Raw genomic sequence first — 27,446 nt, 5'->3', positions numbered from 1 at the left:
GACAGTTATAGAAGCGCACAGAACCGACTCAATAAAAGCTGAGTAGAACTGTGTCATCTGTGCCTGTGGCAGGTTGAGCTTCTTCAGTGACGGAAGTACAACCTCTGCTGGGTCTTTTTGTCTTGTAATAATTCCATCCCTTCCCTTTTACAGACATTTTGGGAAAACTGAACTGCCAGACAAGCAATGGACAATCAGGTAGATTTTATCCACTATATAGTTTTTAATTTCAGTATGCATTTTTAATTAGGACAGGACAGGTGTGACAGGCCACTATGGGAATGAGTATTACATTTTTTTTAACTACTATTTAAGGCAGATGTTTTATTCTATATTATATTGAGTTAAACTCAGTACAGTTTTTGATATACTCAATAGGCTGTTTTTGTAAAATAACTGGAAGCGAATGACAGCAAAACACATTAAATTTACAAATGGCCACACACACTCTTACAAATAAGATGGATACTGTATGGTTTGATAACTGTGTTGAATTATGTGTTGTCATGGTCTCTTGAGGTTGTCAGAGTATCAGTACTGTTAATACAGTACTCAACAGTACTGAAGAGAGTTGTAGATGCGCTAAATATGACGATGGTGCATGCAGTGGTAAGTCTGTCTTAAAATGTAAGTTTTTTAACTTTTAGTATGAATATGTTATGAAGTAACATAAGGTTATGAATAAGCTGGTGTGTTCCAAAACAATGACAAAATTTGCATTTAGGAGATATAAGTATTCAAAATTTAGTCTCTCACTACCGTAATTTTTATGACATCACCGCGGACTTCAGCTTCTCATCACATCTTCTGTCCAATCAAATGTTCTTTAGTATCTAAAGCTCCGCCCCCTATAATGCTATAAATACCACCTGGCCAAAGTGACTGTTGACACGTCACAGAGCAATATGGACTGGAAATGAGTGTTCGGTTGCTTAAAAGCTCAAGTTTTATTCCATTTTCCAACTGTGCGTTTGTTAAAAATGAAATGGCTAGAGTTTATTCACATCTCTACTATTGAATCCAACGTATCATCAGCGCTCGGATTTGCTTTCATGGTGCTGTCAGTCTGTGAGGTAAACTAAACGCTATTGGCTATTTGAAAAGGGGGAGGAGCCATTCAATATGTCCCGCCTTAGCTTCATGTTTCAAAAAACGTTTATGTCGTTTTGGTGATCAAAGATGAGTTTTAAGGGATGAAATTGACTAAAGGGGGACTTTAAGATTTATAAAATGCTTTTTCAGCTCTCTCAAATCACCCATCAAACTCTGATTTCAAAATCAAGATAAATATCAAGCAACATACCACTAATCATATTTGTTAGTAAGATGTAAGAGAATATAGAGAATGAAAACGGATAAACTTTCTAACTCTTGCTTACAATGATTTTGTTCCTGTATGTTCTCGCTTAATGTACACTGATAATCTCACATTTAAATAAAATAAATAGACAGATTGACACAAATCGGCTTATTCTTCTCAAATATCATCTTTATTGTTCACTCATGACTGGACTGAGACAATAATATTATGTACCGAACGGATCGTTGGACCATTTTTTCTGCCGACCAAAATTTCCTTATTTCAAATGAAGGCGCGTCGCAGGTGGCGAGCGCGCTCATAGAGGCTGGCGCGACCACAACATCAACTGATGCAATGTAAGGAACGAAACTGAGCTACTCTTATTGTGTGTGTGTGGACCGTTATAAGTTTTGACCTGTGAAGCGGGACTTGCAAGCCTTATGCGCGAGCCTGATCAAGCAACAGCGCTAAGAGATCCAGACCAGTAAAGAAAGCATTTGAATTTCAAATGCTTTTTGAATTCGCCACTGAAGTAATAACATCGCTGCGAGATCTAGTGAGAAACATGCACATTTCTCTGTTATTAACGGATCAAACAGCGCTGACGTGGAAACCAGGAAGAAACATCGTGCCATGAATGAACTGGCCGGTGTCCACAGATCAGCAACATTCACCGCGGAATGGATTTGCTGTAACACTAACTGCAAGGTATGGAAGTTTGGCAGGAATAGTGGGCTATAATGCTTTTTATAATTGCTGCCCTCAAATGTTAATCTGAACTAAAATAAACCTTTGTTTATAACTAGCCTACTACTACAATATTACATTTAATTTTGTCCAAGGAGCTGTTTTGTTTTATATGCTCATAAGAAGAGTCAAGTATAGCTCCATTATTGCTCAGTAAAAAAAGCAACAAAAAAATTAAAAAATAAAATCATACTTTATGATGTTAGTTTCATTAAATAAAATAATAATTAAAAAAAAATTAATTCAAGGAAATTTCTCTTGCATTTATTTATTTTTGCTGTATGGAAAACGTACCGAACCGAACCGTACCGAACCGTGACACAAGAGTATCGTATCGAACCGAACCGTGAATTTTGTGAACCGTTACACCCCTAATATAAACACTTTAATTACACTTTTATTTATTTGTATAATAAAGTTATATGAAATATAAACATTTAAATGGTGGCTATCATAAAAAAATGCCAGATTTATTCAAACATGCATTAAATATTGAAGAACATTAAAAATTATAATGAATATGTAATATGGTGCATATATTTAGCAAAATGCCACTCTTTAGAGTTTATGGTCACTGGATATGTTTTTTTTTTTTTTTTTTAGGTAAATGTGACGTTACATGTCATTGTTTACAAGCTGTTTTACTAACGTCTTTCCATGGTTGAAACACTAATTGAGACATTGACATGTGACATGATACGGATTTCGATAAGTTGTACTCTTTTAGCACACTTTCAGATGCTCATTCATGTTTATTTTGCGCTGTAACTGGTGTTATTAAGGCGGAAGAGAAGATTATGTGCTGCTGCTTCTCTAGAGCTGCGCCAGAGCGATCTCACGGTGCCAAAACGGTATTTATGTGTCTGAATTTCGTAAGAAAATTTACGTAATTTGTAATCTGAGACTTTGTTTCATAGTAACAAAGCACAAAGATTATTGTGATTTATTGGATGGGATGCGCGCTACAATTTTCCATTCAACTGAAGAAAGGAGGACTAGCCTAATCGATTCTTTTTTTTTTTTTAAGAATCGATATCGGTTTGTAAAAATGAGAATCGATTAAAATCGTGAAATCAATATTTTTTTACCCAGCCCTAATAATAAATATGTGAATAGTGATGAACATGCATCTAAAATGATGAAATTACAATGCTATTATATATTATAATGCTGAAATTACAAATCACAATATACTGGGCACACATTTACAAATAAAATCTATCCCATATTTTTTTCTGTGTGCAAAAGGTGCTGCAGGGAATGAAAGAAGCACATACGTTTTGAGATTAAACAGTAGTGGATGGACGTGTGTGACCTGCAATAAGATACCAAATGATCCGACAAACATTTGTGGACAAAAAGTGGTGGATGCCTCAAAAGCATCGTAAGTTTGCAGTTACAGTCCAAGAGAATTTTGAAATTAAAAGTCTTATTACAGAATACAGCATGATTATTACATTTTGCAGAGAAACCTTGGACAATCTGAAGACTACGATGGAAGACATGGAAAAAAACAATATAAGCGAAAAAGTCATTGTCATTGGGGATGTTATTGGTCTTATTCACATACAAGCCAAAAACACAGAAACCAGAGACACATGTTACTCTTCAGAATCGAGCAGTATAAACGTAAGACTTGAATTATTAAGTACTTCAAATTATGGAAGTAATTCGACTCAGTAAAAAGTCACGCCTGATCCTCTTCCCACTATTGACAGAAGTGAGAGGAAGAGGATCAGGCGTGACTTTTTACTGCGCCGAGTCGAAGTACTACCAAAAGTGCTATTACGCCATGCATTATAGTTATCCTTTTTAACCAGCTTAGAAAAGCGCCACGTTTTATTTTGTGTCACCATACTTGGTCGTATAACTACTCGTGTAACTGTTTTTAAATAGGGAAAACGTTGATGTGTTTGGTCACTTCTAAATTCATTGCTGCTAGATACCATTGAATATACTGGGCTAAGCTAAGTGCTTTCAGTGTGTCACCGCGCGCTAGAGCGATTAAGTGCACGCACTGAGATGAGAGAGGTATGTATCAACTCGTCTTAGTTAAGGGAATAACATAGTTTAATATGAAAAAACGGTGGAGTATCCCTTTAAAGAGAAAAACGATACTCATTCAAACAAGTCGACGTAAACTACACATTCGAGTTAATCGATAAAATCTATTTATCGCCCAGCCCTAGAAGAGCACTATGCAAACTTGCGGATATGTAAATTTTCAAGCATTTCATACAATGGTCTTAAACAGCTCGCTCTTTTACAGCATTAGTTTACAGATAACTGTCAGTCCTGACCGAAATATGATTTTCATTTACAATAATAAATGCTCAAATTTGGCATTAGTAATTTATTTTCGCGCATCACGCTCGCCAATTAAGCTCCGAGGATCTGTCAGGCTCAACGCGACCGCAGACTTTGATGAACACTGCTGACAGCAGCGACGTCTGTGTCCGTACCATTCTAATCAATGACAGCGTAAAACCTCGTATCTCTCTGCTCCCAATTCATAAATCTTGTATCTCCGATTTTGGGGAAATGTGTTAATGTTGGTACACAACACTATAAGATAGCAATATAAGGTATAATACCAACTTTAACGATACAATGTTTAATAACTCAAAAAATATGCTGTATTTTTTATTTCCTGAAAAATAATGATTTTGAAGATGCGAGGATTCTGCCCGACAGCGACGATTTGAAAAAGCAAAACGCGTCAAACTTCTTTTCAAACATGAGAAGCATATATGAACCTCTTGTCCAACAAAAGACAACATTTAATAACATACTTTTACTCCAAACTCACTTCATAACGACAGTTGAGCTCCTCCTTCGTGAGATGATGAGCTTCTTACACAGAATAACGCAGTCGTGTGTTTATTAGTCATGTTTAATCAAAGCGTTTCAATCTTCTGTTTATTCAGCTACAGATAGTATGATGCCCGATAGTGATTTCCTAGAATGATGTGTTATCATATTTCTGCGGGGCATATTTGACGTGTGTGTGTGTGTGTATGAGACGCCCTCTGGTGTTCAGAAGGAGCATTTACTAACGATCAGCAGCTGCACTGACAATCTGCGAATAAACTTATCACAACTTTTGCCAAATCGTGTGCAGTTTCATTGCGATTAATCGTGCGGCCCTAGTCAAAATTGAAATGATTCGGCTGTGTCCGTGTTCTCTTATTTGTGCATCGTCAGTAGATCAAGCGCAGAACTTTTTCAGACACAAATCTCCAGTTCAAAATAACAAGGAACTACAAATTTTTTTATGAAATGCATTGCAGTAAAAAGTAAGACATTATGCTTTGGAAGTAAATGTAAAAGAAGTAAATCTAAAATAAAAATACTCTGATAAAGGACAGATGGACTTTTCTCCCCCCCCACAGGTTACAGATTGTCAAAGTGACCCGCAGACAGACATTCCCTGGTCTGTAAAGATTCCCAGCGAGGCCTTTAATAAATCACGACTGGAAAACAATGGCAGTGCGTTATTTGGAGTTCTACGGTTCAAAAACATGGGAAAGGTACTCACAATTAAAAAAATGTAAAATTCCATGTTTGATGTTATGTTTATGGGACAGTTTACCCAAAAATTACAATTCTATCACAATTATTATATTCTATGATACACAAAAAATGTTTTTAAACTAATTTCTTTCCCATCATGACAAAAATCTGTTGACTTCAGAAGAGCTGGACTTTACGAGACAGTTTTGGTTGATCTATTGCACTTACACGTTTATATTTGATTTGCTCTATTCTTGTATGGTTTCACATTTAGGATGAAACTAAAAATGACACTGTTTTGAACGATGAGGTTTATGGAATAACGATGAGGGCCAATATCTCCAACCTTACCAACAATATTGAAATGTTCTTTACACAGAAAGATCTGGTAATGAATGTTTTGATGTGAAACTTAGTTTTTTATAATGATTAAAGACAATGAAAGCAAAATAATAATCAAAAATGTTCTTACAGGTCGGTAAGGCGTCCTGCAATTCTTGGGATGGCAAAGGTAAATTCACTTTTGGCTGTGTTGATCAGTTCCCATCAACAAACCCAATTTATGTTATACATTTAATTCCTCGTTCTCTTTTCTTCAAAGGAAATCTTACATGGACGACGTCCGGCTGTGAGACAATAAAAAACAACAACACCATAAAGTGCTCGTGTTCACATCTGACGTTCTTTGCAGTGCTGATGGTGAGAAGCTTCTCAGAGTTTTATTTAAAAAACCCATGAAATCAATATCAGAGTCTTTTACATCTACAGTGTATGCAAGTGAACTTGTATGAGATCACTAAAGAAAATTTTAAAAATCAATTACAACACTGAACATTTTTTTAACATTCCAGCAGATATTATACCAACAAAGCTGAATATAACTTAAAATAAATAAATTGTTAAATGTAACGTACTTTGTATGGCAAAAACAAAAAAACAACAAAAAAAGTGCATTAAAAAGAGTGCAACATTTTATAACAATGATAAATATATAATTTAGTTTGTTTTTGTTAGGCCTATATATAAAAAAGAATGAAGCAAATGGAAGTTTTATCAGAAAACTAATCAGAAAGAAAATCACTGGAAACTAGCGAGAACATAAAACAAACAAACATAATAAAAGCGTCCGTTTGCTGGCATTTTTGTTGTTTGCTTAAATGTTTTACCACAGGTTTACAATAAAAAGTGATACATTGATCATAATGAATTTATTTGTGTCAAGATTGGAACATTAGTCACACAGAAATAAAGTGGTTTACCGTTATTTCACAAAATAAAGAGGACACACATACTTATTCAGTTGCGTCTGTTTCTGTTTGTTTAGTCACAGGACAGTTTACATCACATTTAAAAAAAGAAAGATCATTTCTACAAAAATGCCACCAAAAATACGACCTGAGGAGCTTTGGCACTCTCTCCAATACAGTTATATTTTCAGTCAGAGAAGCAGAGGAAGCTCTCTAAATTTTATGACATATTAGTGGCTAAATATGGATATCAGACAGTCCGATATTAAGAGACGAGACATACTGACAGATCAAATAAAAACATGATTGTGTGATAGCTTATATGATTTGTCTGATTTCTTCAAACGGTCATATTTACCATGTTTACTATGGTAATTAGAGGTCGACCGGTAGTGGATTTTACCAATACCAATAATTAGGTTTGAACATATTTGCCGATAATCGATTAATCAACTGATATTTTTTTAAATGGATACTGGATAAAAAGACAAACATAACACTCCTAGCAAAACAGTGCCGAATCATTTTGGGACTTGAAGGAGGTGGACCCCATAGCTTCACATTATAACCACTGAAAGATCTAAGACATTTTCTAAAATAACTGAAAATGTGTTCGTCTGAAAAAAGATTGACATACACATCTCGAACGGCTTGAGGGTGAGTAAATCATGGGTTAAATATCATTTTTGGCCCGAACTATCCCTTTAATGTGCTTTAATGTGTGATATGTTTCCTTAGTGCAAAACGTTAATGGTTACTCAACATATCCTCGGTTCCCTGAGATAATAGGAACAAGCACTGCATCAGTCATCTCACGCTTATGGGGAAAACACCTGGTTTCTCAGAATTCTTAAGCCTGATTGGTCCACGTCTGTGAATTTTTACAGAAAATGACTTTTAGTCCACCAGAAAGGGCGGTCTTGGCTGCCTATAAAGTCGTGCCGAAATGCCTACTTGTATCTTATCTATTTGTAGATCTTTTGACTGAGGAGCGGTTTAGCACAGCTCACTTTGGGCAGCGTAGTATCAGGGCAAGCTATGCAATGCTTAATCCATGTCCAGTACCAGGAAAAGTCCTAATGATCAGCAGCGATAGAACAGTCCAAGACCAGAGAATGCTGGAGAGAAACAGGGAACCGCAACACAACTGGGCAGAGAAAAACATGTGAGACAAAAGAAAACAAAACCAAATAAAATTACTAAACAAAGAAAAAAACAGCAAGTGACCAGCAAAAGGTACAGAACATACTGGCAGAGAACAAAGGGAAAGGGAAGCATAAATGCAGCTGAGAAATCAAGCAATAAGGGGAGACATGTTAGCACAAACGAGCAGATGCACTGATTGCGAAACCCAAACAGCTGTGCATAAATGCACGTGGAAAGATGGAAAAGACAGAAACAAACATAAGAGGAAGAAAACAGAGGAAGATCAAACCCGAGACCCTTGGTCAGAGCCTGCTACATAGACCTTAAACTGACAACACCCGTGATTGTAGGGCAGGAATGTCCAAGGTTGTAAAATCTGATGAAGGTGGACGGCGAGGACTAGCCGGCGGCCGCACAGATGTATGTGATAGAAATTCCTGCTGAACAATGCCAGGAGGAGACCATTGCTCTAATGGAGTGTTGCCCTAATCCCCAATGGGCATAAATCAACAGAGCAACAGGGCAAAAAAAGTCATCCACCTGGAAAGTCTTTGCTTCGAGACTGGCAGACCTTTAGTGCGCCCTCTGAAGTTGTCAAACAGCTGCTCTGATGCCAAAATTGGCCAGAGGGCTCAGTATACACCCTAAAGGCCCTTACAGGACAAAGAGGGTGAGGTGCCTGCTTGTCTCCTGTGAGCGGAAGTGCTGATAGCGCTTTCACCTGCGCTCTAGGGGTGTAAAGAGCTTTGGCCATGTAGCCTTTCCTCTGCCTAAGGACAACCTCACAGTTGTCAAGACCAAATTCAAGACACAAAGGCTCTACAGAAAGAGCCTGTAAACACATCTCGCTTGACTGACGCTAGTGCTAGCAAGAGGTTAGTCTTTACCAAGCGGGACCATAAGTCAGTAGAATAGAGCCGCTCAAAGGGAGGACCCCGAAAGGCCCTATGGACTGTGAAGAGGTCCCAAGATGGGACCGAGCAGGTGTGTGGAGGGTTCAGCCTCCTATATCCTCTAAAGAATTTAACAAGCAAACTTGTCGCGTTTCTAGGACTGGGCCGATAAACAATATCATATTGAATCGCGATAAAATTTATGTCGATAACGATGATAAGCTCTGGACATTTTTATATGCGACAACAGCCAATCAGCATGCAGCTTTTAATGTGCACAGTGCACGTCAAAGTCCATTTCCTACTGCACTTTGCAAAGCAAACTCGACACGAGGACGACAGAAAATGTGTGGAAGCAGTGGCGAAAGTGAAACTCACCTTGAGTTATTATCAAAAGATGATGAAATTGGGGGTTTCACGTGACCCTTTGACGGCGATGCAGGCTTAGTCTTTCGCTCCGCTCATTTTGCCATATTTTGTATGATCCTGTCAGTAAAATTTGAACCACTCTGCATTGGACCCGTCATGAGTGCTAAGGCAGACAAAGGAGATCGGAAAAGAGAGATTGAGCAATCGCCAATGAAGAAAAAATTCAGAGATTCCGCCATCTCCAGAGAAGACCTCGACGATGCTATTGCTAGCCGCATCGAACTAGCATTTAAAGAGCAGCAAAACACGTTGAATTCGGTTGTGAATTCGGCAGTAAGAGAAGCGATGGACTCTGTTTTGATTCCAGCATTACGCGAACTACGTGAAAACATACAAGCGACCAACAAGTCTGTTAAAGAGCTAAGAGAGGAGTTTGAGGCCATAGATACCGCGGCGAAGCAGACACGTGACCGCGTTGACTCTGTTCAAGCAGCTGCACGTGAGGATAGGAGGACAGTCACGGGCTTAAGAAATCAGCTTGAGCGACTCACAGAGAAGGTGACGGATATGGAGGACAGGTGCAGGAGGAACAACGTACGATTGGTGGGGCTGCCAGAGGGGGCTGAGGGATCCGACGCGGCTGGTTTCCTTAGAGTTAATATCTCCAAGTGGATTCCTTCCCTGAAGGGCCGTGATATTGAGATTGACTTGGCACACCGCGTATATGACGGAGGGAGGGGCTCCGATCGGCCGCGCGCTCTCATCTTCCGTGTACTGAGATGGCATGACAGATCAGATATCCTGAAGGGTGCTCGGCAGGCTTATCCGGTGAAATGCTCACAGAACAACGTCACACTGCTATTTTTTCCCGACTTTAGTCCAGCCACAGTGATCAGGAGAAAGGCATTTGGTCCGGTTTTGAAGAAGATGACAGCGCTTGGTCTCCAACCCTTCCTCATCTATCCGGCCGTAATTAAACTACGGCACAAAGGGGAACAGAAAAGCTTTGATACCCCTCAGAAAGCGGAGGATTTCATTAGCTCCCTGTCCCAGCAGAAGACGTATGCCACGGCTCTGCGCGGGGGAACGGCGGCCGCTGTCCCTCCAGCCCGGCAGGAGGAGCTTGATGGCCGGGATGAACATGGTCCCAGCTGCTTAGGAGTGGATGAGGGCAGAATGGACATGGACGCTGGATAAACCAAAAAAAAAAAAAAAAGAGTGATATATTCTCACTGATATTCTCTCCTCTCTACTACTGAGATATTGTTTCTTTATATCCGGTACAACGATCTCGTTGCTGGCAAGACTGATCCCTCTTTTTGCTCTTTTGGAGGGGACTAATGGAGAGTTGGTTTAATTAAAAAATGTGTTTTGGCGGTACAAGCTTTTTGAGAGACATGTTCTGCGTTGGAGTGGATCGGTCACGAACCATCACTATTTTATGTTGCTTAGTCAGACCTATGTTCTCGGTAATGTGCGGTCTGAGTTGTTCCTTGTTCAAGGTTGTCGGTTGTTCATGTTTTTATGTTGTTTTCACTTTTTACAACAGACATTTATACTTTTGTTTATTTTACCATATTTCTAAAGGGATTTTTCATCTAGGAGGTTTGGTATCTAAAATATACATCAACGTTTACACGCTATATATTCAATGCATACTCTAAATATTTTATCACTTAATGTGAATGGCTTAAATTCTGCTGTTAAACGAACTCGTGTGTTAGAATATTTACATCGTAAATCTATTTCCTGTGCCTTAATTCAAGAGACACATTTAACCCTCTGAGGTCGACAAACGCGCCGACGCGTTTTGCCGGATTTTCTCCACATTGTAGCACTATAAACTTAAATTACTCCATCATTTATGGTCATACAGAAAAAAGAAATATAAAAAAAGAATCTGTGATATTTCTCCTTTTGTATGTGTCCACTTACAATCAAATCAAAACATTGTGCTTTTGTAAAATAAAGAAAATAAACAGGGTGTGCGTTCTGCCTCTCCGTCGCGGTGAACTTTTTTTTCTTGAGCACGTCTATAAACTGAAACAAAACTCAGCGAATACTTGTCCCACATTTATGAGCCATATACCTTTATAAACATTTAAGTGTGTACTTTTAAATGATCGGATTCAAAACGAAAACAAATATTCTCTGTTTAAGTAATTTGTATAAAACCAACAAGATGTCCAGCTTCTCAAACGCTTGCTCATTACAGTTAATTTGGCCACGCCTACTCGCGCAAAAGATATTCACATGCAAATCTCCACATGGAACGCGAACGCGCTCGTTACCTCAACAACAAAACACTTCACTTCACTTTTCGTCGAGTTTGAAAGACGTGCCTGAGCTTACATTGGATTTAGGCTACCTCAGAAGAAGAAGAACGCGATTTGAAGACAAGAAAGATAAGGTAAGAAATTCTTACATAGCCTAGTTTGTTATTGTTGCATAAATGTCACGTTGCAGCTGAACTGTTGCTAGATATATGGGGAATATTATAATATTTAGACCCGTGTTTACTGTGTTTGTGGATATCTGCTCAAACATAGATATGTTTATGGTAACCATAATGTTTTATATTTGAGAGTGATCGCGTTTGAATGTATCATATTTTGCAAGCGATCGCGTTTGAATGTATCATATTTTGCAAGCGATCGCGTTTGAATGTATCATATGTGTTTACTGTGTTTGTGGATATCTGCTCAAACATAGATATGTTTATGGTAACCATAATGTTTTATATTTGAGAGTGATCGCGTTTGAATGTATCATATTTTGCAAGCGATCGCGTTTGAATGTATCATATTTTGCAAGCGATCGCGTTTGAATGTATCATATTTTGGATGAAAGCAAAACGCACCAAACGGCTTCATGTTTTTATTATTATCTCATTTCATATCATCATAACGGATGGAAACATTTGAAGTAACATGATAATCAATATATTTTTCTCTAGCTTCTTTTGGAAGATTTATAGGCTGCTATAGGTTATTTATTGTTATTATTATTTTATCCGCACTGCGCATATACCTTATGCCTACAAGGCACAACAAACCTGGTGTTCATTATATTATATATCGTTGGAAACGTGTGTGTGTGTGTGTGTATTCTGTGAATTTTAAAAAGGAATTTTAAAAAGCAATTTTAACCAGAAAAATCTAATATTTATTTCCAAAATCGTGCAGGCCTTTCTCTTGATATCAGTATGTTCACTTTTTTTTTTTTCAGGTCCCAGATGCCACTGAGGACTTCAACATTCACGAGTCTCAGTACGTGAACATGGTAAAGTGAAAATCTTGGAAATGAAAGGTATGTACAATGTTTTTAGGAATGGCACAAAGGTCTCTGTCTTTGAAGTGCTTTTTTGGCATTTGTTGTGTATCTTTGGATTATGTTGTGTTGTAAATAAATCCAAACAATTTAAAAGCCATTATTTTTTAAATCTCCTCATTTACAGTATTGTGCAAGGTTGCTCAGAATGATAGGGGCCTGATAGCTCCTAATAGGGCCGTTAGGGGAGGTTCTTTGTCTTTCTCAGGTGAGAAAAGCTTACATATTAATGAGCTCTCGCATAAGGCTTTTTCACACAAAACACGTCGTAAAATTTTTAAATCAATATATTGTCTTATCTGAATGAGCAGTCAGGGTGATTTTCACATAGTTTTGCAGCAAATATTCTAGGCTACGTCATACAATTTTCAAAAGTCTTGTGAAGAAATAATCAGTATGGGTTTCATGGCCTTATTTCAGTGAGAATTTTTTTTTGTATTTTCAAAAACCACGCATAAATGTCATTATCTCAAAACTACAAACTTTTACATACATGCTGCTGATATATTATTGTAGCAGAGTTTGTGCTGAATACAGTGTAATTAGACTTTAGCCATGAAAATGTCACAAGTAACAGAAATAAGCACAAATGTCAGAGCATGTCAGAACACCTCCAGGGCCCAGAAAACAGCTCAGACCTCAGAGGGTTAAAGCAATCTGACGTGGCACGTTTCCAGAATAAGTATTACAAATTGGCAGCTTTTTCCTGCGCTCAAAATAAAACTAAAGGGGTGCTTATCCTTGTTAACCGGAAGTTAAATTTAACAATTGAACACCTTGGTAATGATGAGAAAGGTAGATTTGTTTTTATCCGATGCAAAATATATAATAATAGGTTAGCCTTGGTATCTATTTATGGTCCAAATGAGACAGACGGTGCATTCCTGTCACAGATTTCCAAAACTTTGCTTGAGCAGATTGACTGCCCTCTAGTGGTGGGTGGGGATTTTAATGCTGTCATAAATCCTGCTTTAGATAAATCTCAATCTGATACAACAGCCAATTTATCCTCTAAATTACTGAATAAATTTATCACTGAGCTTAACGTAATCGATCTTTGGAGAATTCAGAATATTAAATCTAAGGATTTCACTTTTTTTCTAATAGACACAAGACTTTCTCTAGGATAGACTACATATTTCTCAGCCCATCTTTAATTTCGTCTGATTCCTCCATCTCTATATTACCAATTTTATTATCTGATCATTCTGCTGTGTTGTGCAGTGTTCCTCTTTCCGATGTTAGAGCCAAGTCCCCTAGATGGCGCTTTAACGTATCATTATTAAGTAATTGGACTTTCATTACTTCTTTAAAAGAATATATTAAGGAGTTTCTTGAAATTAATATGTCCTCTGATGTGGATCCTCAAAAACTGTGGGAGGCGACTAAGTGTGCCATACGAGGTTTCTGTACATCTTTCTCTTCTACTCTTGCCAAAGCGAAAACCCGCCAGTTTACACAATTAGAAAATAAAATCCAATCATTACAAAATCTACAAAAACAACATTTTACAGAGCTACAGGCTGCACAGTTGTCCTCTTTAAAAGAAGAATATGATTTGCTTTCACAATCAAAGGCGGAATTTATTTTACATAGGACTAGGCAAAAATATTATTTTGAATCAGAGAGACCTAGTCATTTATTGGCCCTTAGGTTGAAAGAATGCGAGTCTAAGGCATATATTAGCGCAATAAAATCATCGGATGATCAGGTCACCACGAACCCTGTGGCAATTAATGATATATTTAAAAGTTTCTACACAAATCTGTATAAAGCCGAAACAGATTTTGATGAACCAATTTGTAAGCAGTATTTAGATAAATTGGAACTGCCTCGGGTCTCACAGATGGATAAAGAATCTTTGGAGGCCCCATTAAGTTTGGAGGAACTCCATGTCTCTCTAAAAAGCCTTCAAAAGGGCAAATCGCCGGGCCTAGATGGTCTCCCCCCGTAACTATATTTAGAAATTTGGGATTTGGTAGGGACACTTATGCTTAATTCATTTAATTTTGCAATTGAACATGGGGTATTTCATAGAGATCAAAAAACTTCACTTATTTCATTGCTTCTTAAAAAAGGGAAAGATCCGTTAGATTGTTCCAGCTACAGACCGATTTCGCTTATCCCATGTGATCTAAAAATGTATGCTAAAGTTATTGCTTCTCGTATGGAGAAGGTAATTCATAGTCTGATCAAGGAGGACCAAACTGGTTTCATCAAGGGGCGCAATGCATCTGATAATATGCGTCGACTCCTTCATATTCTTGACTTTGCGGACTCCCACCCAACCCCTTGTGCGGCCTTTTCACTTGATGCAGAAAAAGCCTTTGACAGGCTAGAGTGGAATTATATGTGGACAGTGTTGCAATGTTTCGGCTTCGGTGAATACTTCATTTCTATGATTAAGACATTATATCGCTCACCTGCAGCATCAGTCATAACTGGTAATATTATTTCCCCCTCATTCCCTTCACAGCGGGGAACGAGGCAGGGCTGTCCACTTTCCCCCTTATTGTTTTGTCTCTCTCTTGAACCCTTAGCACAAGCCATCAGGAAGTCTGAAGTATCGATTAAGATTCATGATCATAATCATAGTATTTCGTTATACGCTGATGATATTATTCTATACTTAGAACACTTTGATGTTTCAGTCTCTAGTATAATTAAGGAATTTGATAATTTTAGTAGTCTATCAGGATATAAAATAAATTGGAGCAAATCTGCATTAATGCCAATTAACAATGTTAAAGTTAATTCTTCTCTTCCCTCATTTATCCCTATTAAGGAATCTTTCACTTATCTGGGCATTACCATATTTAAAAACATTCATAAGATTGCCAGTGACAATTTTAATAATATTTTAGTTAAGGTCAAGAATGACATTCAAAGATGGAAGAATCTTAACGTTTCCCTCCAAGGAAGAATCTCCACTGTTAAGATGAATTTGTTACCTCGATTTAATTTTTTTTTCTCTATGCTACCGCTTTCTCCCCCTCCAGGTTACTTTAAGGAGATCAACTCCATAATTACAAAATTTGTCTGGAATGATAAATGCCCCAGAATTAAACTTACCACATTACAACATCCTAATAGCGCAGGAGGACTGGCTGTACCAGATTTTGAACTGTATTATTGGTCGTTTCAGCTTAAGGCTCTTCATACTTGGGTTGATCCTCAATCTACAGTTTCTTGGAGAGTGATTGAGGCTGACAAGGTTAAACCAAATAGACTACAAGATATTTTATTTACTGGTACAGGAAAAAAAGGGGATAATTATAAATTTGGTCCGGTTGTGGCCAACTCTATTAAAATCTGGAAAACGGTTGAACGTCGGATAGGAGGACCCTTCAAATTTTGTAATAGTACACCTTTATGGCACAATTTTAATTTTGTGTGCGGAAATCGCCCATTTGTCCAACCCTCTTGGTCTTCTTTAGGTGTAAACACATGCGGTGATATTTATGATAACCAGGGCCTATGTTCATTTCAGATGTTAAGAACCAAATTTTGTCTACCAGCATCTGCATATTTTGTCTTTCTTCAACTACGTTCTGCTCTCAAAGCGTATGGCGTTCCTTGGTCCTCTCCTGTTTCCTCTCATCCTATGCGGGACTGCTGGTCGGCCATCTGCTTCCTTAAATATATAATAAGATTCTTGATTACACTATAAAACCTCTTTCTGCTAAAACTATTTGGAACAAGGAATTATCTGACCTTAATCTATCTGTCGACTGGGAGAGGGTGTGGTCTAATCTCAGTTTAACATCTAAAAATCTGGCTCATCGTCTTATTCACTTCAAAGTCATTCATAGAGCATACATAACTCCTTACAAAAGATTAAAAATGAAGCTACAATCGAATTTCAACTGCCATATATGTAATACTACATCATCAGGTACCTTTCTGCATATGTTTTGGGAATGTCCTATCACTGTCAGTCTATGGACACATGTAAACTTGGTTTTATCATCCTTACTGCAAATTGATTGGTCAGTTAACCCATGTTTATGTCTTAATGATGATTCTGGTCTTTGTATAAGTTTGATGCAAAAAAAAATGTTGTTTGCTGGTTTTACAGCTGCTAAAAAGACCATAATACAGAACTGGTTTACACCGCATATGTGTGGGAAAACATATTGGATCCGTAGCCTCCTGCAAATAGTGTCTTGTGAATGTACAACAGCACGAATCAATGGGGCCAAGCCTTCTACCATTGATGCTTGGCAGTGCTTTCTCTTTGGAATACGTGATTGTATGGAGGAGTGACTTCTGTGGGTTCCCCTTTCTCCCTCCTTTTGACTGGACATTGAGATGTTGAGCATGTGTCTGTTGTTGTTTTTTTTGGGTTTTTTTTATTTTTATTTTTATTTTTTATATATATATAAAAATAAAATAAAAAATGTTGATAAAAAGAAAGACAAAAAAAAAAAAAAAAAGATGATGAAATTGTCAACAGAAAAGGTGGCACGAATTCAGTCAGGGCTACCAACTCTCAAACATTCACCATGAGACTCACACAATTGACACTTTTCACACGCTCTCACGCCACACATCCATTTTCTCACGCAGAGAAAAATGCAAAGCAAAGAGGACACTGAGACCGACAGACAAGACAGAGCAGGTTACTTATGATCGAAAAAAAAAAAAAATTCAGATTCGGTCAATTTTATTATGAAATTCAAACAATATTTTGGCACTAGTAAATGTGACATGACAGATCCCTGGCATAACTTGAACCGGTCATATCTATCTAATAGTAAATAAACACGAATGAACAATGTTGAAAGATACAGTACAAACTTACCGAAATGTATATTCCTCATACATAATATTGATCAATCAGTGTTTTTCAACCATGGAAAGAAAACAGCTGGAGAACAATTGTCACATAACATTTACTGTACCTCAGGAAAGCCATTTAATGACCATAATATAGCCTAGCACGTTAGTTGGCTAGAAAAAAGAGCTATAGAGAGTATTTTGCTAAATATGTGTACTATATTACATATTTATTATATTTTTACTTATATCATTAAATAAAGTTATTATAATAAAAAAACGCATTAAAAAAAATTCTTGAGAAAAATTAACACCCATCTTGTGTACCTAATATTTATCCAAACGAGTCAATATTGAAGTATACAAGAATTTAATTGAAATCGTGAAATTTGGGTCAAGCGATAATAAAAAAACAAAGCTTACAAGAAATTGAAATGTTGTCACTAAACCTAATAAAATTCTTTTTAGTTACTAAAATGTTTTCATAATACACTTATTTTGATGCAAGATTTTTTTTACACCCCCCCCCCCCTTTTAAAAAAAAAAAATGTTATTTTTACATTTTGCACATTTAAACTACCTCTAAAAACAGTCAAACTGTAAGTGTTACAAATGTTGGTTTACAATAGTTTTGTTTACATTTTGCACATTTAATCTCATTTACCTCATGTCACAACCTTTGTTTTCTTAATATTTTAATGCCAAATGTGTAATCTGTTTTTGTTAATAAACTATACTTTAAAATGTAATTATCGAACCCTCTAGTTGTTGTGGCTTCTGTCATTGTTGGGATACTATGTTAAAGCTGGCAGCATTAACAATTTATATATCGAAATATATATCGTTATCAATCAATATGGGAAAAAATGATCGAGATTAAATGTTTGCCATATTGCCCAGTCGTGTTTCCCAATCAACTTGCCTGGCACTGGGGCATGATTCACTGCAATGGCCGACACATAGACATTCCCTGCAGAAATGTGAGAACTGCCAATGTATTGCATTTAGCAGGGTCTGTTTTCCGAGCTGAGCACCGTGCCTCTGTGATCGTTCTCATGACTCCTTGGGGAAGGCCTGGGATTGACACTAAGGCTAAATACTAATAAAGAAAATAGCTGACTAATATAACAAACAACAAAGGGTGTTAAAATAATCCAACTGTGTGTTTCTGTTGTGTTTTCTCTGCTCAGTCTCCTCCAGATGTAAATACGAACAGCACAGCAAAGTATGTAGAATCATTGACCTTCATCACTTCTATCGGCTGTGGCATCTCCATGTTTTTTCTATCCGTCGCTCTGTTCATGCATTTTCTGTTACGGTAAAGTATCTTAAAATATAACATAGTTACTTTAAGTTTTTGACTAATTGCTTTTGATCCTCTTTTGGATGAAAGCATCTGCTAAATGCATAAATGCATGTTACAAATACAGATAGTTTTTATATTTCAACAGAAAAGCCAAATCAAATCAGGCCACGAAGATCTTGATCAACATGTTTGTGGCTTTGTTTCTCCTGAATTTATCCTTTTTGTCAAACGAGAGCGTCGCCAACACAGGAGACAAGGCTGCGTGTGTCTTCATAGCGCTGCTCATGCATTACTCCATGCTGACTACATTCACCTGGTTCTTCATTCAAGCTCTTCATATGGCTCATCAGACAGAACGTCACCATCACAAACTACATGAAGAAGATCACCGTGTTCGGCTGGAGTGAGTTAAATGAACAAAACACCTGTTATACTTTTGCCTTAAGAAATAATTATTTTAAAACAAAACCCAGCAAGTCAGACTGTAAACTATTTTAATGAATTTTAGTAATTTAAGTACAATTAGTTAAATTAAATGAATATGAGAAATTTTTCCTTGGCAACTAGCTGAAAGAAAATGTTTTTTATATAGGCTATATATTTTATTTTAAGGTAAAGTTTATTTCAAGTAATGAAAATGTTCTCTGTGTGTTTTCAGCGTTTCCGGCACCGATAGTCGTAGCTGTTGTTTCAATAGGAGGATATAAAACAATGACTATAAACGCAACATCTGGAAAAACACAAATGTACGTTTTTTTGATGTCTCAAATATATTAATTAATGAAGCTTTTTTTTTGCCCCTATTATGGAACTTTTCATGCTCCTAATGTTGTTTTGGAGTATCCTACAATAGGTTTACATGGATCCAGGTTAAAAATAAAAACTAATTTTCTTATAATATCCAGTGCAGCATCAGCTCTTTTCTCCCAGTGTCTAAAAACAGTTCGATCAAGGATTCAGTCTCTATAAACCCCGCCTTTCTGTGAGCTGCTCTGCTCTGATTGGTCAGACATCCCAGTCTGCTGTGATTTGTCAGAAACCAAACACTTATTATCATATCTGAATCTCAGCTCTTGATAAACAGTGATATGAACAGTTACAATGGCGTGGGTTTTACCGTATCAGTCTCATCAAAGTGGATATGCCTTGGCAGCAGAAAACAGAGTCTTCTCAACATGAACAACACGAACCAAACTCTTCCAGTCTCAGATAAACTACAGTGTTTGAGGGCGGGGCCAAGAGACGCTGTTCGCCGGCAGCCAATGGAGACCATAGGCTAGCATTAGTGTTGTCATAATACTGGAATTTCCAACTTCGATACGATACCTTGTAGAATATCGATATTTGATATCATAGGGAAAATATATACACCGCCATACAAATAATTTGTTTTTATTTCATAATTCTTTGATAATTTGGGTAATTTTGTTGTAATTGTCACGCCCAAGCCGGAGGTGTGGAGGCACTGCCTGCCAACCGACACCCCCGAACTACCACATCACCTTGAGGAGCTACCCCGTACCAGAGAAAAGGCGCACAACAAGAATTTGAAAATTAACACGTTTATTTATTTGTTTAAAATGAATGTCTCTAAAAAGGGTGCGAGCTTCTTCCCCCGAGGTTGAGTGACTGTGTGTGGACTCTGGTTCCCTTCCTCCAACGCAGACAACAGAAAGGTGAGTATAGCCCGGGTGGCTACGGTGCCAGATGGCGAGGGCTTGGTAATAACTCCGTTCTTTGAATCCACAGGCTCAGTAGGGCTGCAGCACGGACTCAGTGGCTCTGCGAGGTTTCAGCACAGACTGTTAAAGGGATACTTCACATTAAAATGAAAATTCTGTCATCATTTACTCACCCTCAAGTTGTTTCAAACCTGTATGAATTTCTTTCTTCTGCTGAACACATAGGAAGATATTTTGAAGAATGTCAGAAACCAAACAGTTAACTGGAACCATTGACTTCCATAGTAGGAAAAAAAAAGTACTATGGAAGTCAATGGTTCCAGTTAACTGTTTGGTTTCTGACATTCTTCAAAATATCTTCCTATGTGTTCAGCAGAAGAAAGAAATTCATACAGGTTTGAAACAACTTGAGGGTGAGTAAATGATGACAGAATTTTCATTTTAAAGTGAAGTATCCCTTTAAGAGTGGACGGGTCAGTGGTGGCTCAGTTCTTTCTGTCACAGGACTCGACAATGGCAACAGACTGGACAGCAGCGGATAACTCACTTCAGTGGCTCTGCGAGGCTTCAGCACAGATTCAATGGCTCTGCGGGGCTTCAGCATGGATTCAAGCCCTGCGAGGCTTTTCACTGAACTCAGGCAGAGAGAAGGGAGGTGAGTTTACTTCACAGCTTTAGCAGGCTCTTCACTGGACTCAGACGGAGAGGAGGGTACGTATAACTCACAGCTTTAACAGGCTCTTCACTGGATTCAGGCAGAGAGAAAGGAGGTGAGTTTACTTCACAGCTTTAGCAGGCTCTTCACTGGACTCAGACAGAGAATGGAGGGTATGTATAACTCACAGCTTTAGCAGGCTCTTCACGGGACTCGGGCAGAAAGAAGGGAGGTAAGTATACTTCACAGCTTTAGCAGGCTCTTTACTGGACTCAGACGGAGAGGAGGGTACGTATAACTCACAGCTTTAGCAGGCTATTCACTGGATTCAGGCAGAGAGAAAGGAGGTGAGTTTACTTCACAGCTTTAGCAGGCTCTTCACTGGACTCAGACGGAGAGGAGGGTACGTATAACTCACAGCTTTAACAGGCTCTTCACTGGATTCAGGCAGAGAGAAAGGAGGTGAGTTTACTTCACAGCTTTAGCAGGCTCTTCACTGGACTCAGACAGAGAATGGAGGGTATGTATAACTCACAGCTTTAGCGGGCTCTTCACGGGACTCGGGCAGAAAGAAGGGAGGTAAGTATACTTCACAGCTTTAGCAGGCTCTTTACTGGACTCAGACGGAGAGGAGGGTACGTATAACTCACAGCTTTAGCAGGCTCTTCACTGGATTCAGGCAGAGAGAAAGGAGGTGAGTTTACTTCACAGCTTTAGCAGGCTCTTCACTGGACTCAGACAGAGAATGGAGGGTATGTATAACTCACAGCTTTAGCGGGCTCTTCACGGGACTCGGGCAGAAAGAAGGGAGGTAAGTATACTTCACAGCTTTAGCAGGCTCTTTACTGGACTCAGACGGAGAGGAGGGTACGTATAACTCACAGCTTTAACAGGCTATTCACTGGACTCAGGCAGAGAGAAGGGAGGTAAGTATACTTCACAGCTTTAGCAGGCTCTCTACTGGACTCAGACAGAGAGGAGGGTACATATAACTCACAGCTTTAGCAGGCTCTTCACTGGATTCAGGCAGAGAGAAAGGAGGTGAGTTTACTTCACAGCTTTAGCAGGCTCTTCACTGGACTCAGACAGAGAATGGAGGGTATGTATAACTCACAGCTTTAGCGGGCTCTTCACGGGACTCGGGCAGAAAGAAGGGAGGTGAGTATACTTCACAGCTTTAGCAGGCTCTTTACTGGACTCAGACGGAGAGGAGGGTACGTATAACTCGCAGCTTTAGCAGGCTCTTCACTGGACTTAGACAGAGAATGGAGGGTACGTATAACTCACAGCTTTAGCAGGCTCTTCACTGGACTCAGGCAGAAAGAAGGGAGGTAAGTATACTTCACAGCTTTAGCAGGCTCTTTACTGGACTCAGACAGAGAGGAGGGTAAGTATACTTTGCAGCATTAACAGCCTCTTCAATGGAATCAGGCGAAGAGGAGGGTAAGTATACTTTGCAGCTTTAACAGGCTCTTCAAGCTTCGCCAAGGGATTATAGGCTGGTCGTCCATACACTCTGCGACGTCCCACACTCGTATATGCACTACAACACACTCAATTCACACGTGATAATTGAAACCCAGCACAGCATGCACAAACCTCAGATCATTAAGGCAGAGTGCAAGCCCAGACGACAGCCTCAACAGATGAACTCTACGTGCGCTGATACAAACAGGGTTCTCACTGCTGTGTCATTTCCAAACATCCATCTTCAGAAAATAGACAGGATCGTGAACTTCAGCAGTATGTCAACGCAGTACTTCTTCATAGAATGATTATGATACAGAATAACCAGGCACTTATCTCAGGATGAATCCAGTCTCTCTGCCTCCAGTCCCTTCCTCGCTGTGACTCTGCTGCGTCTCCACCGATCCTTCCTCACTCCCCCAACTTCCCTTTCTCTCCAGCGTCAGCTTCTTTTATTTCCCTCCTAGTCCAATCGCCTGCTACATATTTTCCAAGCACAGCTGCCAACGATTACCATCATTAGCTTTAAATTGATAAGAATTTAACGATTCCGATTCCATTATCGATATTGCTTATCGATCCGATTCCTTATCGATTCTCTTATCGATTCTTATTGGGTGAGGGAATAAGTACAAATTTGTTTGTATTAACTTGCTTTAATATCTGATCAGAAGACACAGCACAGAGTATACACAAATTATGTGTAGCAACCTCAGAACAAACCTAAAAGTAGGTGAGCTACTTCTCAAAGTAAAGTCCAGGGACCTATAGCCTAGGGCAGTGTTTCTCAACCGCCACGGCACGCTAGTGTGTGCCTTTGAAAGATTATCAAGAAGAGTGCCTTAGGATTAGGAAATTGATAATTTTCACATTCATTGGTCCGGACAAAAAAAAAAAAAAACTGCCATTTATGTGCCATAAAAACTAAAAACACAGACTGAAAACAGTTAAGGAAGAGCTTGTGCCTTTTGGAATATTAACAGTGCTCATTTGGATTAGGCTATTGAGTTACGTCATATGTAGTTAGGACACGGTCAGAGCGCTTCTGCCACGATGCCATGTTTGCTCATAGTGTTTGCTACGTTCTGAACCAAAACAACGCAGCACGTGTGTGACGTCGTGTCACATTTGAACGAGCGGAACCGATAAGCGGAATCGTTAAGCAGGCGTGTATCCCCGGAACCGGCTTTTTATTTTTAGTTTCGGCTTTCGTCACCCCGTGACATAATAACAGTAGTCTAACAGTAGCATCTAACAGTAATTAATCAAATGTAAAATAACGCTGGATAGTTTTCATTGTAACATTTAAATACAGATTATTGCTTACAATTAAAGCAACAAAAGTTACTCAGTCAAGTGCACTGAGTGATTTTCTCTTTGTCTTTTGTTCTTTGATTAACTAATAAAACAGACAGCAGCAGGTTTATTAGGCTGCTGTCACTTTAAGAGCTAATGCAAAGATCCAATATACTGTTGCACAACATGCGTTTTCTCTTAACTATTTACGTTCCAAAACTGTATTTATCTGAATACTCTGCAAGACGGGCATTTTGACATTTGTGTGTTATTTGATCGTTTAAGCACAATAAGCCTTCAAAAAGAAGTCAATTTGGTACTTGCGAGTTGTTTGAGAGGCGGCTTTATGTGTGATCAGTACGCCATCGGTTATAGGTATGCGCTTTTGCGCAATATAAGCACTATTAAACCGCAAAGAATGAGAGGAGTGAGTGAGAGGAGACCAGTGTGTGTCAATTCGCCGTCGGAAAGAATAGAGAGAGACAACACGCAGGTAGTATCGGTATATCAATACTGCAGAAAAGAAGTATTGGAACAGTTTCTAATATTTCAGAATCGATACATATCAAAATATAAATATTGTTGACAACACTGGCAGGCATTAAAACCTACTTAGGTTCAGAAGGAAGTGAAACTGGAATTAAGTTAAGTTAAGTTAAGTTGAGCTTTATTGTCATTCCGCTACATGTGGGGACATACAGTGGAACGAAATGTCGTGCCTCGCAGGACCACGGTGCTACATAAATACAGACATACAACAATGAAGTAAAAAAACACTGTAAACCTATACACAACTAACCTACTGACAGATTTAACTATAAGTATAATATAAATATATATATATAATATATATATATAAGTATTTACCCTATACAAACTAAAAGAAATTACTGACGACTCGTTTCAGGCAGTTCAGTATAGTTTCTTTCTTTTAGGAGATAATAACTCCATTTATCTGCACTTTTATCTGTGAAACTTTGCAGACTCTTTACCTTCACAAACAGCTCTATGACACCCTACATCAAAGATAATATTTGAAAAAGCATATTAGGGGCACTTTAAGTGCCTTCTGATTGTCTTAATTATATTTCACTCTCTTCTAATTATAGGTGCTGGATTACAGATATTTTAATTCACTACATAGTGAACATTGGCTACTACGCTTTAGTCTTCATCTTCACAACAGGAATCTTCATCATGATCGTCACTAAAATTTTCCAAGCCCGACACATAAGAGCGGCTGACGGCAAAATAAAGACGTTCAGAAAGCAGCTCATGATAGTGTTGAGTTTGTTCCTGCTCTTCGGCCTGACGTGGGCTGTGGCGTTCTTCAGTTATGGACCGATGCTCATTCCCTCATATTACATCTTCACTGTGTTGAACTCGTTTCAGGGTGAGAAACAATCACATGCATCATTACATTTGGTTTAGTAGAATGCTTCTATTTTTACAACAGATTTAATTATTTTCACTTTCACCATTTTTTCAAAATATATAATTATAATTATAAGTGTTGCAATGGGAGTTGATTTTTTTATTGGTTACAGTTTAAAAAAATCATGCAAACAACTTTAAATCTGTGAAATGTATTTGAGGAGGCATAATTAGCAGAATAAATGTTCTATGATTTTTTTCAGGGTTTTTCCTCTTCCTGTATTACTACAACATTCACAATGACATAGAAGGTAATTTCTCTGATGATCCAGAAAGGTCCGGCTCCACCACAACCATCGTTCAATCCAATGCTGTGGAAAATTTTTAGAATTAGTCTTTTTAAGACAGAAAACCATGTTGTCTCTCAGACAGCTATTAAGTCAACAGCAGAAAGTCAGAATACTAGTCGTGTTAAATAATAATCTGTGTCTAAGATGTTGTATGGTGAGAACTCATAATGGAATCATAACTGGGATCATTAGCTTTTAAGACATTTTAAACAAAGGTTAATTTAACACATGCTTGAGCATCATCACTGGAAGCTACTTTACAAGTTGTATTTTTCTCGTATTGTAAGTTCAGGGTAACTGTAACCCTAGTTATTAAATATTTTGTTCGACTGACTTTTGAATGTTTAAATTGTGCAAAGAATATTATTTCATTCATTGTTTCTTGATGTAGTTGTACACATGTAGTAAAAATTATTTTGTTTCAAATAATTATAATGCCGTTTTCATCTAGACTTATGCTTTAAGCCATATTTCTGATGGCTTTCTGATTCTAGAAAGCTCCAGCTCAACCACAACCATCGTACAATCCAGCATTAATGCTGTGGAAAATATTTAAAATTAGCATAATTGCCAAATATTCTCTGTGCGTTTGTGGACTTTATGTTATTTCCTGTTGTGTGCTTTGCTTTGAAGTTTATCATGTTATCATGTTGATTTAGTTCCCCAGGTGTTTCCCATTTAACCACGCCCGCTTGTTATCTTGTTTAGATCGTTTGTCTGTGTATATATAGTGCTTGTGTTTCACTCGTGGCTTGTCCGTCGTTGTATGAGTTTGCTTAATTCCCTTCTGTTTCCCTGTTTCCTTGTGTTTTTATTAAACTTCCTTGGATTTAGATTCTCTCTCATGCCTGCTCATTTTCACAAGGTTTAAGGTGTCTTTGTCTCTTACACTATGTTAGACTGATTTCTTAAACTGAGCTGCTATTTAAGAGGAAACTGTATTTTAACCAAAATCATAAAATTTTCACCAAAGACAAATGTCACTTCTGAATGAGTGAGAACTGTTTAAAATTATGTATGTACATTAAATTATGACCCTAAAAGGCAACTTTACTGAAATCACTCAAAATAAATGACAGATATTTGTGATGATCGTTACTGAAACCGTCTGTTATTGTGGAAGGATTCAATTGTGCTGAATATTACTGATGTTAGATTTATGGAGTTATAATCCATGTTTATGCATATCAGAGAGACACTAACTATACTGAACCTGTTTTAGAAAACAAATTTACATCTTCAGGATGAAACTAATGTCGCATGCCTGTGGATTCAGATATTTGCTTGCTCAAACACACGGATGTGGAACATATTTGATTATGGAAAATGCGAGACACTGAAAAAACTGAAATTCAGTTAATAAAACCCAAATAGTCCTGATTTTCATGTATACAAATTAACTTTGTTATTGTTTCAGCGGCTCTGAGCTATGGATCATAATCATACGGCTTCATATGTGATTAAAAAAAAAACTCTCTCCTCTTGGACTGTGGACATTTAATCTCAAGAATGAAATAAGGAAATGCTTTAAGATTTATTACTAATCTGTTGAAAAGAAAATTCAACTCTCGTGTCTCTATCAGGCAGTTTTTGGGAATTATGTTTCGACAAAAGCAGAATTTGCTGTGGCTGATGATCGTCTGTTGCGCTTCATGCCAGATACTCCCTGAACTTTTCAATATGCAGCACTCTACACTGAGTCATATTGCTTTAGGCACATCATTCTGCTCCTGGGATGCACATAAGTTATTTGTGTGCTGCTCATAGACTGTAAAAAAGATTGAGAGCACATCAAAAATGAAGACCAAATATCTCAGTAACGGTCATTGTCGATTACATCATTCAGAGCCAGAGTATGCGCAGTAGTGATTATGAAGTGGAGCTTCAGCTTTTTACATAGCTGACAAGTTTGTGAATATTTTGAATACAAAAGGAAAAACAAAATAAAATCTGTCAAAGCGCTATTCATGTAAGCTCATTATAATTAATATA

At 38.0% G+C, this 27,446-nt stretch overlaps 1 protein-coding gene across 1 annotated transcript; it reads left to right on the top strand.

The window, feature by feature from the left end:
• The first annotated feature begins 3,301 nt into the window (after positions 1 to 3,301).
• On the top strand, positions 3,302 to 26,544 carry LOC311071660 (adhesion G-protein coupled receptor G2-like). Its single transcript, XM_084096125.1, has 11 exons — positions 3,302 to 3,431; positions 3,514 to 3,676; positions 5,440 to 5,577; positions 5,835 to 5,948; positions 6,035 to 6,071; positions 6,162 to 6,259; positions 18,515 to 18,642; positions 18,776 to 19,033; positions 19,289 to 19,376; positions 24,840 to 25,123; positions 25,368 to 26,544. Exons 2-9 carry the CDS (start codon positions 3,542 to 3,544, stop codon positions 19,335 to 19,337), a joined length of 957 nt encoding a protein of 318 aa, XP_083952251.1. The 5' UTR covers positions 3,302 to 3,431; positions 3,514 to 3,541; the 3' UTR covers positions 19,338 to 19,376; positions 24,840 to 25,123; positions 25,368 to 26,544.
• Positions 26,545 to 27,446: the final 902 nt, after the last annotated feature.

Source organism: Abramis brama (genome assembly GCF_963993115.1).
Source record: "Abramis brama genome assembly, chromosome: 21".
Lineage (NCBI taxonomy): Eukaryota > Metazoa > Chordata > Actinopteri > Cypriniformes > Leuciscidae > Abramis > Abramis brama.
Note: the sequence above shows the minus strand (reverse complement) of the source record. Positions and strands in the feature narration are given on the sequence as shown.